Here is a 14,335-nt window from a genome sequence, read left to right on the forward strand (position 1 = left end):
AACTATCACAAGGAGAGAAAACCAGATACCACATGTTCTCACCCATAGGTGGGAACTGAACAATGATAACGCATGTACACATGGGGAACATCACAAGGAGAGAAAACCAGATACCACATGTTCTCACCCATAGGTGGGAATTGAACAATGAGAATGCATGGACACATGGGGAACAACATACACTGGGGCTTGTCAGGGGGTGGGGAGCTGGGGGAGGGATAGCATTAGGAGAAATACCTAATGTAAATGATGAGTTAATAGGTGCAGCAAACCAACATGGCACATGCACACCTATGTAACAAACCTGCATGTTGTGCATATGTACCCTAGAACTTAAAGTATAATAAAAAAATAAAAAATAAAAAAGAGTTTACACACCACAATTACACTGTTATAGTACTTTGTGTTTTTCTGTGAACTTATTACCTATGAGTTTTGTACCTTCACATGATTTCTTATTGCTCATTAATGTCCTTTTCTTTGTAAATGAAGTACCCCCTTTAAAATTTCTTATAGGACAGGTCTGGCACTCATGAAATCCCTCAGTTTTTGTTTGTCTGGGAAGGTCTTTGTTTCTCCTTGGTGCTTAAAGGATATTTTTTGCCTGATATACTATTGTAGGGTAAAAGTTGTTTTCCTTCAGCACTTTAAATATGTCATGCTATTCTCCCCTGGAGTGTAAGTTTTCCACTGAAAAGTCTGCTCCTAGTGAAGCTCCATTGTATGTTGTGTTTCTTTTTTCTTGCTGCTCTTAAGATCTTTTCTTTATCCTTGAACTTTCAGAGTTTAATTATTAAATGCCTTGAAGTAGTCTTTGGGTTAAATATTCTTGGTGTTCTATAACCTTCTTGTACTTGATATTGATACCTTTCTCTAGATTTGGGAAATTTGGTGTTGTTATCCCTTTGAATAAACTTTCTACCCCTGTATTTTTCTCTACCTCCTCTTTAAGGCCAATAACCCTTAGATTTGCCCTTTTGAAGCTATTTTCTAGATCTTGTAAACATGCTTCATTGTTTTTTATTCTTTTTTCTTTGTTCTTCTCTATATATTTTTAAATAACCCGTCTTCAAGCTCACTAATGCTTTCTTCTGCCAGATCAATTCTGCCATTAAAAGGCTCTGATGGATTCTTCAACGTGTCAATTGCATTTTTCAACTCCATTACTTCTTATTTCTTTTTAGTTATTTAAATTTCTTTGTTACATTTACAAGACAGAATTCTTCTCTGTGTTATTTTAAATTTCTTTGAATTTCCTCAAAACAGCTATTTTGAATTCTCTGTCTGAAAGGTCATATATCTCTGTTTCTCCAGGATTGGTCCCTGGTGCTTTACTTGGTTCATTCAGTGAACCTCGTTGGTGCGCTACCCCTCTGTGACTGAGCTGTCATGTTTTCCTGGATAGTACTGATGCTGGGTACATGTTTGTTGGTGTCTGGACACTGAGGAGTTAGCTATTTCTTGTAATTTTTACATTCTGGGCTTGTTTGTACTTGTCCTTCTTAGGAAGGCTTTCCAGGTATTTGAAAGGACTTGGGTGTTGTGATCTAAACTGTATCTTCATTAGGGGGCACCTAAAGCCCAGTAACACTGTAGTTCTTGAAGACTTATGGAGGTACCACCTTGGTGGTCTTGGATAGCATCTGGAAGAATTATCTGGATTACCAGGCAGAGCAGAGACTCTTTCTCTTCTCTCTCTCTCTCTCTCTCTCTCTCTCTCTCTCTCTCTCTCTCTCTCTCTCTCCCCTCTCTCTCTCTCTCTCTCTCTCAGTTCTGAGCTGCCTGCAGCTGGGGATGGGGTAACACAAGCGCCTCTGTGGCCTCCAATTCCCCATACTGGAACTGCACTTGGTCAGAACTAAAGCCAGCATAGCCCTGGTTCTCACCCAAGGCTCATTGTAACTAATACCTGGCTATTGCTGATGAAAGGGGTCTCTTTTGGAGCCATGAGCTGTGCAGCCTGCGGTTGTGAGAGGGGTGTCATAAGCACTCCTTTAGCTGCCCTGGCTAGTGTCTCAGTAGGTCACATCCCCTCCCCCCACCCACCCCGCCGCCCCAAGTCCACTGGCTCTGAGCCCAGTTCAGCACTAGGATTCGCCTGGGAGTTGCAGTCCTTGTAGCCTAGCCTTTCAAGTTTATTTAGGGCCCCAGAGCATTTTATTCCATAGTGGCAAGGCTTGCTGGAACTCAAGTTCTGACTGTTGGAATGGGCGATTTCCCTTTGGCTAGGTCTGGGTGGGCACCAGCTGAGTTCAGCCAGGTTTGCCTTCTGCTTGACAGGGCAGCATTAAGTTCAGTGCAATGTTTCACAATCCCTGTACTCTCCTTCCAAATGCACAGATTCTCTATACACGCCACAGGGCTGCTGCCGGGGAATGAAGGAGGTGTGGTGTTGGTGATTTAAGACTGTCTTTCTTAACCTTTTCCAGTGCCTCTTTAGCAACATGAAGTTAAAACCAGATACTATGAGTGCTCACCTGAATTTTGGTTCTTATGAAGGTGCTTTTTGTGTGTAGATAGTTGTAAAATTGGTGTCCTTGTAGGGGCAATGATCAGTGGAGTCTTCTATTCAGCCATCTTGCTTTGTTCTTCCTTACACATTTCTTAATTCAACAAATCCAGCTGTGTTTCAGTTGTGTGCCAGGCTCTTCTATTACGTGTTAAGAAATTCAGAAATGGCTATTTTCTTGCTGTCACGGATTGTATAGTCTAGTGATAGTGATAAATAAATAAACAAGAAAGTACTTCTCAAGCAACTCCTGTTCAGACTTGCAATCTTAATTGCCAACATCAGTCATTAAATGTGGGAGTTTTTCAAAGTTAGTTCCTAGATTCTAATCTCTTTTTATCTTCTGCCTGATATGTATAGGTGTCATGTAATAGGCAGGATTTCCAGGTTTTCTCTTAACCTAGACTTTCCTCTTCCGAGGTTAAGACCATTATAGGCAGCTGCCTTCTAGATATCTCGTCTTGGATATTTTAGAGGCATCTCAATTTAGTGTTCATTAATTTAGTTCATTCAGCAAATATTTATTAAACACCTAAGTATGACACTAACTGTTTTAGTTACTGGGAAACCTGACAGTATCCTTGCCCTAATAGAACAAATGTTACATAGTGGAAAAAAAAAGATAATAAACAGATAAATATATAATGTCAAGTAGAAATAACAGTAACTAAGGAATATAAGGTAGGCTAAAGAGGTGTAACCAAGCATGCTATTTTAGATAGAGCAATCAGGATAGGCCTCTTTGAGGAGGTGAGAGCCTGAATAAAGTTAGAGAGTCAGACTTGTGGAAACCTGGGAGGCAGAGCATGCCAGGCAAAGGGAACAATACATGAAAAGACCATGAGATGGGAATGTGCTTGGCATGTTTGAGGAAGAGGAAAGAGGTCATTGTGGCTGGAGCGCAGTGAGTAGGAAGATGAATGGTTGAAATTGTGGTCAGAGAGCTAACCAGGTTGTATAAAGTAGAGCCTTGTATACTATTGTAAGGACTATGGATTTTATTCTAAATGTACTGAGAAATACATCTTAGATCATCTTAGAGCAGAGGGATGACATGATCAGATATATATTTTTTATTTCACATTTATTTCATTTTAAATGAATTTAAATAATCCCATAGGTCAGTAGCTACAACACTTGACATGACCATTTTAGGATATTCATATATGTTGTGGCAAGATGGAAAATAATCTAAATATAAATCTGAGAAACTACTGTGTTTCACCTATTCTTTCTGCTTTATCCATCACTCCAGAGGAGCAAGCTCTAAACTGGAGAAACTCCAAGCTTCCAAGAGCCCTTGAGTTCTTTGTGTCTGGGTCCAGTGCATCTGTGGTCCTAAGGTTCTAAGAGGTGGTAGTTTCTATGTTCCAAAGACTCAGATTATATATTTTAGAAATATCATTTTGGCTGTTATGTGGAGAATAGACTACAAGGGCAAGAGTGGAAGCAAGGAGACCTTATTAAACTATTACAGTGATCAGATAATAGTGTTTTAAACCATGATAGTAGCAGTGGTCTGACTTGGAGTATATTTTAAAGGCAGATATATCAGGAATCTGTGATTATCCTGGATATTAGGTAAGAGAAAAAATAGAAGTCAAGGATGAGTATTAAATTCTTGAGAAATCAGATGAATGATGATACCATTTATTAAGATGGGAGCACTGTAGGGCAGACCAAGTTGGGAGAATGGTTAAGAGAATTTTTTTGGACATATTAAATTTGATCTGTCAGCCCATACACATAATGTTTTGTGAAAGAACGCCGACAGAACATGTATATACTATATAATTTCATATATACAAAGTTCAAGAACAGGCAAGACTGTCAAAACAGTGGTAGTCTTTGGAAAAAGGGTGCCAACAAGGAAAGAAAACATAGAAAACTTCTCAGGTGCTGGAAATATTTTGTATCTTGATCTGGGTGGTAGATACATGGATGAATACATATATACCAAGATTGTGACTGCTATTATATATGTGGTATACTTCAATAAAATATTTTAAAACTGAAAGGCTTATTAGCTTTCAAGTGGAGATGTCATGAAGGCAGTTTATGATGCAGGAGTCTGGAGAACTCCAGACCAGAGGCTAGGGCTATGGATACATACTTGGAACCAGCAAAGAGATGTTTTGAACCCATAGGATTAAATGAAATCATGTAGGAGGTAAAAATAATTTTTTAAAAGCATACACAGTAAATGGAAATGGGACACTCCAACATTTAGAGGTAGGGAAAGGGAGAAATATCCAGCAAAAAAAAAACAACTGAGACCTAAAGGCTCGTGCTGTAGTAGGAAAACCAGGAAAGAATGATGAAGCCAGGAGAGGAGAGTGTTTTAAGGAAGGAATAATCCCAGCTATGACAAAAGTTATCAAGATTATGAAATCAAATGAGGATTGAGGACTAAGAATTGTCACAGCCAAGACCTAACCTGGTCCTACATTATTGTCCTCCAGGTTGGTTAACAGATGTGGTTTAGCAAACCAGAAACCTGAGGGTCATCCTTAACGCTTCCTTTTTTGTCATTTCTCAGGCTAATATCTAATCTATTTCCAAATCTTGGTATTAGTTTTACCTCCTACAGAGCTCTCAAACCTACTTGCTGCTTCTTACCCTCAAAGATCCATACAACAGGAGTGATTAGTCTCTAGCATTAACAGATTTTGCAAATAAAGTTACAGAATACCCAGTTAAATTTGAATTCTAATAAACAGCAAATAATTTTTAAGATAAGTATGTCCTAAATGTTGCTCATGCTTGTGCTATTAAATGTGATATACTAAAATATTATTCAGTTTTAATTTGAAATTCACATTTAACTGGGCATAGTGTATTTTATCTGGCAACCCTATTAGCCTCGGTAGTGAGGCTGAGGAATACATAAGAAATACACAGATCATAAAAAGAAGGACTTTGTAATGGTAAATTAAGGAGCTTGAGTTTAACTTGGGGGCAGTGGAAAGGCTTTGAAGAGTTTTAGGCAAACAATATTTGCATTTTAAGTATAAAAGGATAATGGACCGCTGAGGGAGGTGAATTGAAATGCTATTGAAACCTAAAGAAAATCTTTTGGTGCCTTAATTCAAGGTAGTGTTGTTAAGAATAAAGAAAAGCTGAACCGGGCATGGTGGTTTACACCTGTAATCCCAGTACTTTGGGAGGCTGAGGCAGGCAGATCACTTGAGGTCAGGAGTTCGAGACCAGCCTGGCCAACATGGTGAGAGCCCGTGTGTACTTAAAAAAAAAAAAAAAAAAAAAAAAGGCCAGGCGTAGTGGCTCACGCCTGTAATCCCAACACTTTGGGAGGTTGAGGCGGCCAGATCACCTGAGGTCAGGAGTTTGAGACCAGCCTGGCCAACATGGTGAAACCCTGTCTAATAAAAAAATTAAAAAATAAAAAAAATAGCCGGGCGTGGTGGCAGGCACCTATAATCCCAGCTACTCGGGAGGCTGAGACAGGAGAATCACTTGAACCCGGGAGGTGGAGGTTGCAGTGAGCCTAGATCATGACACTGTACTCCAGCTGGGCCACAAAGAGCAAAACTCTGTCTCAAAAAAAAATTATATATATATAAGCTGGGTGTGGTGGTGTGTGCCTATATCTCAGCTACTTGGGAGGATGAGGCAGGAGAATTGCTTGACCTGAGAGGTGGAGTTTGCAGTGAGCACAGATCGCACCACTGCCCTCCAGCATGAGGAACAGAGTGAGATTCCATCTGGAAAAAAAGGAAAAGAAAAGCTGAATATGCAACTTTAAATGCATATGATAGGCAAAATTGGCACATAGCAGACACTCAATAAATATTTGTTGCTTGGATTGAGTCCAGAGAGGGGAAAAGGGAAGACTCAAGACTGAAGAAGAGACATAAAAAGGAGCCAGGTTAGAAGTGTTCCAGCCTGTTGTAGTAAGGTCCAGTGAGGTAGGACAGGAAAGGTCTCTGCTGATATTGGTGGAAGTGCAACTGGATACTTTGGATTTGGAAGTAAATAGGAGGAGAGGAAATAAAGTTAGTATACATGGAAGATCTTTTAAGAAATTTGCCTGTGGGCAAGAAGACATACAGGGGCTGTAGCAGGAGGTGGATATGCGGTACAAGGAAAGTTTTTGATGAGAGAGGCTTGAGAATGTTTAAAATGCTGATAGAAAAGTTGCAGTAAACAGGTACACTAAAAGCCGAGACTTCGCCACTGTACAATTTTTTCATATAACCAAAAACCACTTGTACCCCTAAAGCTATTGAAATTTAAAAAAAGAAAAAAGAAAAAATTGTAGTAGAAAAAGAGCTTGAAAATGTGGAGAGTGGAAATGGTAGGATAATGAATGAAGAATTATAATCACATGCAACTTTCCTACTAACTGAAAATATTATATATATATTTTATTTGCTACTGTGAAACCTAGAGCTCTTAAGGATGTTTTTATTATTCAACATACATTCATTTTTCTTGTTTAATTGTTGACAAAGGTGCAGTCATTAAAATCAGGGGTTTTTAAAATATTGTTTTGTCAAATTTGAATTCTCTTGTCCTTTGGACTCATAGTTAATGATAGCGGAAATAAGCAGAATACTAAACTATGTTTTTATTTATAGATAATGCAGCTTGTGAGATTTTACTTGCTGAGAAAACTTGCCCTTCAATCCCTGATAAAACAAAGAAAAAAGCAAGTATTGAAGCAGAATAACTGCATAAATCATAATAAATTTCATTAATAAAAAATTTACTTTTAACTAACAGTTTAAATTTACTTTTTTCTTTTTTTAAAGAAATGGGGTCTTGGCTGGGCATGGTGGCTCATGCCTGTGATCCCAGCACTTTGGCAGGCTGAGGCAGGAGGATCACGAGGTCAGGAGATCGAGACCATCCTGGCTAACATGGTGAAACCCCATCTCTACTAAAAATACAAAAAATTAGCTGGGCGTGGTGGTGGGTGCCTGCAGTCCTAGCTACTCGGGAGACTGAGGCAGGAGAATGGCGTGAACCCAGGAGGCGGAGCTTGCAGTGAGCCGAGATGGCGCCATTGCACTCCAGTCTGGGTGACACAGCGAGACTCCGTCTCCAAAAAAAAAAAAAGAAAAGAAAAGAAATGGGGTCTCATTCTGTTACCCAGGTTGGAGTTCAGTGCTGCGATCATAGCTCACTACAGCCTTGAACTTCTGGCCTCAAGCTGTTCTCCTGCTTCAGCCTTCCAAGTAACTGGAACTACAGGCATGCATGCGCTACAATGCTCAGCTAATTTTTAAATTTTTTTGTAGAGATGGGGTATCACTTGTTGTCCAGGCTAGTCTCAGACTCCTGGCCTCAAGCGATCCTACCACCTCAGCCTCTCAAAGTGCTGGAATTACAGGCATGAGCCACTGTACCCAGCCTTAACCAATACTGTTTTTTTTTTTTTTTTTTGAGACAGAGTCTCACACTCTGTCGCCCAGGCTGGAGTACAGTGGCATGGTCTCATCTCACTGCAAGCTCTGCCTCCAGGGTTCACGCAATTCTCCTGCGTCAGCCTCCCGAAAAGCTGGGACTACAGGTGCCCGCCACCACGCCTGGATAATTTTTTGTATTTTTAGTAGAGACAGGGTTTCACTGTGTTAGCCAGGATGGTCTCGATCTCCTGACCTCATGATCTGCCCGCCTCGGCCTCTCAAAGTGTTGGGATTACAGGCGTGAGCCACTGCGCCTGGCCAACCAATACTTTTATAGGAATTCTTTTTCAGCTATTTAAATCAATAATTAAAAGCATTTTGGAAGTCTATCAAACAGATTATTCAATTTTGTGAAAAAGCTATGCAGCTTATAAATAAGTATATACTGTATATCAGTTTAATGAAAGAGAAAGAAAATGTATAGTAGTCCCCCCTTATCTGTGAGGGATACATCCCAAGACCCCCAGTGGATGTGGATAGTACTGAACCCTATGTATACTACATGTGTTTGATCTGATAACTGAGACAGCTACTGAGTAACTAATGAGCGGGTAGTATGTCTATCATGGATATGCTGGATAAAGGGATGATTGATCCTGGAGTGGACTGGACTGAGGGGGATGGCACACAATTTCTTCATGCTACTCAGAATGGTGTGCAATTTAAAACTTACAAATTGTTTATTTCTAGAACTTACCATCTTATATTTTGGATTGTGGTTGACCACAGGTAACTGAAACTGTGGTAGACAAAACTGTGGATGGGTGATGGGGGAGACCAGTGTACTTTACATTTTTTATAACTTCTCTTTGAATAATGCTGAAGATTACTTATGAATCATTATGTTAGGCATGGAATCTGGATTTTTTTTTTTTTTTTTTTTGAGACAGGGTCTTGCCTTGTCACCCAGGCTGGAGTGTAGTGGCTCGCTTACCACTCACTGTAACCTTGACTTCCTCGGACTCAAATGGTTCTCTTGCCTTAGCCTACCTAGTAGCTGGAACTACAGGCACACACTGCCACAAATGGCTAATTTTCATATTTTTGGTAGAGATAGGGTTTCACCACGTTGCTCAGGCTGGCCTTGAACTCCTGGGCTCAAGCAATACACCCACCTCAACCTTCCAAAGTGTTGGGATTACAGGTGTGAGCCATCATGCCCAGGTGGAATCTGGAGGTCTCTGGGGAAAATTTTGGACTTTATTTTGTATGTAGCAAGAGCTACTTTTTGAGTGACTTTTCATTAATTGTATATTTTCTTTATATCATTCCAGGCAGGTTAGTAGTTAGTTTTTGTTTGTTTGCTTGTTTGTTTTACTTATTTTATAGCTGAGAAAACTGAGGTTTAGATTTTCACCAGTTTTTTGAGGAGGTTGTGGCAGGTCTTTCCGGATCTAAAGCCTATACTCTTTCTACTACACTAGATTGTCACTGTAAGGAATTAGGGAACAAATAGAAAAGGGGCAAGAGGGTGAATAGGGAGACCCATTAGTAGGGAGTTACAAAGTTACAAAGATTTTTGGTGAAAGATAGTGGTGGCTTTGACTAGGGTGTTTGATAGGAGAGATCAAGAAATACCCATGTATTCAAGATAATTTTGCCTGTAGAGTTGATAGATTGGATACAAATGATGAAGGAATAAGAAATGTTAAGAAAGACTTCTAGGTTTCCGTTTTGAGCTTCTTTAGTGGATAAAGATGCTAATTACTGTGATAGGAAAGACAGGAGTTCTGAGGATGCATGAAGATGGAAATGTTGAGAAGGCCATTGGCTATAAATCTGGAGGTCAGGGGAACAGATGTACTATATTATAAATTTTTTTAAAGTTATGGTAATGGGTGACATCTCCTAGGAAATAGTATCTATAGAGTAAGGAAGAGAAGTGGACCCAGGTCAATCCCTGGAAAACTTCATAGTCAGGTACAAAAGGAAGAGTGGTGGAGAAGAGGAGAAAAATAAACAGAATGTAGTATCACAGAAATCAAGAGAGGAAATCATTTCACCCACAAAAGGGGAATGATCAACAGTGTTGAATGCTGTTTGAAGGTGCAGTATTATAAAGAATTTTTTTTTGTTTTTTATGTCTATGTTATTTTGATTATTTACATTAAAATATTTATTATGAGTACATAATAACTGTATGTCTTTATGGGGTACATGTGATGTTTTGATAAAGACACACAATGCATAATAATCAAATCAGGGTAAATGGGATATCCACTATCTCAAGAATTTATTGTTTCTTGTGTTAGGAAGGAATTTAAAAGTCAATTGTAGGACTTCCAGTTTCCAGTGCAGCAATGTAAGAATCTTAGAAGTTGTCACTTTGTCCTAACAACAAGTAAAGTGCTGAACAAATTGAAAAGTCACCAGTTTTTCTTGGATCTGTCAGAGAAGTAAGGTCATAGAGAAAACTGCTGCACCAAATACTAGAGAGACAGACAGGAGGATACAGAGAATCACAACCTACCAAAACAGAAACCCATGAACAGAAACCTCCATGGGAACCATTGCCAGGATAGAAAAACCTAAACAGTGTTGATGAATTGCTAGAGGCTCAATATGGACAAATCTGAGAGTCCTAGGTGGTCCCCCTGCCACTTTTGTGAGTTTTACTTCCAGGAGCTCTACCATCAGGTCTTCACAGTAAATGTTAGAGTAAAATCCTCTCATGCTTCTAGCAGTGGGAGGAGAAAGGAACTATTTGAAACAGAATGCTAGAACATTCAGGTTTTTTGTTTTTTGTTTTTTTGTAAGAAGGCCTGGCCTCAGGAGAAAGTATTTTTCCAGAACCTAACCTGCTGGGGGACCTATGTGGCAGACAAACTGGTTCTAAAGTTTATATAGAGAGGGAAAAGATACAGAACAGCCAACTCAATATTGAAGGAGAAAAAGTCGAAGGACTGATACTACCTGTGTTTAAGACTACTGTAAAGCTATAGTGATCAAGACAGTGTGGGTTTGGTAAAAGAATAAACAAACAGATCAATGGAACAGAATAGAGAGAGAACCCAGAAATAGACCCATATAAATATAGTCAACTGATCTTTGACAAAGGAGCAAAGGCAATATAATGGAAAAAAGTTGGTATTTTCTACAAATGGTGCTTGAATAACTGGACCCCCAAATGCAAAAACATGAACCTAGACACAGACCTTATACTCTTCACAAGAATTAATCAAAATGGGTCATAGACCTAAATGTAAAATGCAAAACTATAAAACTTCTAGAAAATAACATAGGATAAAATCTAGGTGACCTTGAGTATGGTGATGACTTTTTAGATAGAATACTAAAGGCACAATTATAAAAGAAATAATTGATAACCTGGACTTAATTAAAATAAAAAACTTCTGCTGTATGAAGGACAATGTCAAGATAATGAGATAACAAGCCACAGACTGGGAGACAGTATTTGCAAAAGACATATCTGATGAAAGATTTTCAACCAACATAGACAAGCCTTAAAACTCAACAATAAGGGCCAGGCATGGTGGCTCATGCCTGTAATCCTGGCACTTTGGGAGGCCAAGGCAGGCAGATCGTTTGAGCCCACGAATTTGAGACAAGCCTGGACAACATTTTGTATTTTTTTATAGAGACAGAATCCCTGTCGGGAGGCTGAGATGGGAGGATCACATGAGCCTGGGAGGTTAAGGCTGCAGTGAGCCCCGACCACACCTCTGCACACTGCTGCCTGGGTAACAGAGTGATATCCTGTCTCAAAAAACAAAAACAACAACAAAAAAACCCAATCAAGCAAAAACCCTCAAGAATAAGAAAAAGGAAAACCCAGTGGAAAATGGGCCAAAGACTTGAACAGATACCTCACAAAGGAAGATATACAAATGGCAATAGTTTATGAAAAGTTGTTCAACATCTTATGTCATTAGGCAATTGCAATTGCAAATTAAAACAACAGTGAGTGGCTGGGTGCTGTGACTCATGCCTGTAATCCCAACATTTTGGGGGACTGAGGCAAGTGGATTGCTTGAGCCCAGGATTCAAGACCAGCCTGGGCAACATGGCAAAACCCTGTCTCTAAAAAAAAAAAAAAAAAAAAAAAAAAATTAGCCTGGCATGGTGGTGCAGGCCTGTAGTCATAACTACTCTGGAAGTGAAGGTAGGAGGATCACCTGAACTTGGGAGGTCGAAGCTGCAGTGAGCTGTGATCATGCCACTGCACTCCAGCCTGGGCAACAGAGTGAGACTCTGTTTCAAAAAAACAAAAACAGCAACAGCGAGTTATTACTACACACCTATTAGAATGGTCAAAATCCAAAACACTGACAACACCAAATGCTGGTGAGGATGTGAAGCAACAGGAAATCTCATTCTTTGCTGCTGAGAATGCAAAATGATACAGTCACTTTGGAAAATGGTTTGGTGATTTTTAAAAACTAAACATACTCTTATATATGATCCAGCAATTACATTCCTTAGTGTTTATGCAAATGAATTGAAAAATTATATCCACACAAAAAATGCACCTGAACATTATAGCAACTGCATTCATAATTGCCAAAACTTGGAAGCAATGAAAATGTTCTTCAGTAGGTGAATGCATAAATAAACTGTGGTATATCAAGACAATGGAATATTATTTAGCACTAAAAAGGAATTAGGTATCCAGCAATTAAAAGACATGGAGGAAACTTAAATTAATATTACTAAGTGAAAGAAGTGACTCTGAAAAGGCTACGTACTGTGTGATTCCAACTATATGATGTTCTGGAAAAGCAAAACTATGTTGACAATAACAAGATTGGTGGTTGCCAGAGGTTAGGAGGAAGGGGTGAATGAATAGGCAGATTACAGAGGAATTTTAAGACTGGGAAACTACTTTGTGTGATATTAGAATGGTGGGTACATCTCATTATACGTTTGTCAGAACCCACAGAATATACAACACCAAGACTGAACCCAACCCTCACGTAAACTGTGGCCTTTTAAGATGATGTGTTAGTGTAGGTTCATCGATTATAGTAAATATACCACTATTGTATAGGATCTTGATAGCAGGGGAGGTTTTACATGTGTGGCGACTGAGGATATATGAGAAGGCTATACTTTCTGCTCAAGTTTGCTGTGAACCCAAAACTGACCTAAAAGATAAAATTCATTAATTTTTTAAAAAGTCAGTTGAATTTGGAATCATGAAGGAAACTGGTGACTTTGGTAGGAAAAAGTTTAGCAGACTAAAGAGAGGCAAACCAGATTAGAATAGGTTGAAGACCATGGAAAGTGAGGAAGTAACAGTTATTTATAGAGCTTGACTCTGAAGGGAAATAGAGAAAAATAATGGTAACTGGATGAATATGCAGGGTTATAGGAAGCTTTTTCTTTTAAGATGAGATATACTGTGTCATTGTTGAGGACTAATGGGAATGAAGGAAGGGAGGAAGACAGCATAGTTAAATTTAACTCAATAGGCAACTAGATAGAGATCTAATTGAACTTGGCCTGAATTTCACTTTTTTAGCCAAAAGCAATAAAAAATATTCCCCATCCTTTCTACATTTTCTTTTCTTCACTTCCTCATGATTACCTGTCCTTCTCCTGCTTCCATGCATACTGTCAGTTCCATGAATTCTCCCCCACTCTCTCACCTTCCCTCCCTCCTGGGGCTGAAGAGGCAGCCACAGAGAGCAATCCTATTCCCTCACCCCCACAGAGGGGCAACTGTGCATTCTCACACACTCCAAAGACAAATTCCACTGCCTGCTCTAGGCCAAGGCTCAGATGAAGCCCATCCCTTTCAGTTTCCTGCCTATGACTATTCCCAGGGGAAGCAACTCCACTCTTCCCAGTTGCAGGGCCATAGCACAGCTGCTGCTGTCTCCACCTGAGCATTCTGCCAATGATCACAGGGTCATTCTGCCCCTGCATGCCACAGCCAGCATCTTTACACACCATGAGGGGGCCTAAGGGCACAACCTAGCTTGGCTCTACCTCCCCTACTACCCAAGGATGCTATCCAGAGGTCTGAGGATCACCCAGCCCAGTACACCATTGGTTGCACCTAAGCACTCTTCCCAGGGTCTGAGATCAGGTCCAATCAACCTGCCACTACCATCACAGCTGGCATTCACCAGCATGTGCCACTTACAGATCAGGAAACCGGCCTGCCCAACCCATCGTAGACATGCTAACACCAACACAGTTGACTGAGTTCCAGTGGCTTTTCCTATCACTGCTACTGCCATTGACCATGCCATGCACACTCCACAAGGACTCTAGAATTCACCCACCTACACAGCCTACTGCTGCCATTCCTGGCACACAAGCAAGCCACGTAGAGGCCCAAGAATTGGCTATCTGGATCCACTAACACCAATGCCAGGGTATGCTGCCTTGGGGCCCAAGGACAGGCATGCTTAACATACCACTGCCACCA

General features: G+C 40.0%; 1 protein-coding gene across 1 annotated transcript in view; it reads left to right on the forward strand.

The window, feature by feature from the left end:
• Positions 1–14,335, forward strand: part of MEIKIN (meiotic kinetochore factor) — a 146,723-nt gene that overhangs the window by 62,944 nt on the left and 69,444 nt on the right. The window contains exon 9 of the mRNA XM_033181324.1: positions 7,108–7,182. Coding sequence (XP_033037215.1) covers positions 7,108–7,182 — 75 coding nt within the window. The remainder of the gene's footprint in view (positions 1–7,107; positions 7,183–14,335) is intronic.

Source organism: Trachypithecus francoisi, unplaced genomic scaffold (genome assembly GCF_009764315.1).
Source record: "Trachypithecus francoisi isolate TF-2019V2 unplaced genomic scaffold, Tfra_2.0 Lachesis_group2, whole genome shotgun sequence".
NCBI classification, from domain to species: Eukaryota; Metazoa; Chordata; class Mammalia; order Primates; family Cercopithecidae; genus Trachypithecus; species Trachypithecus francoisi.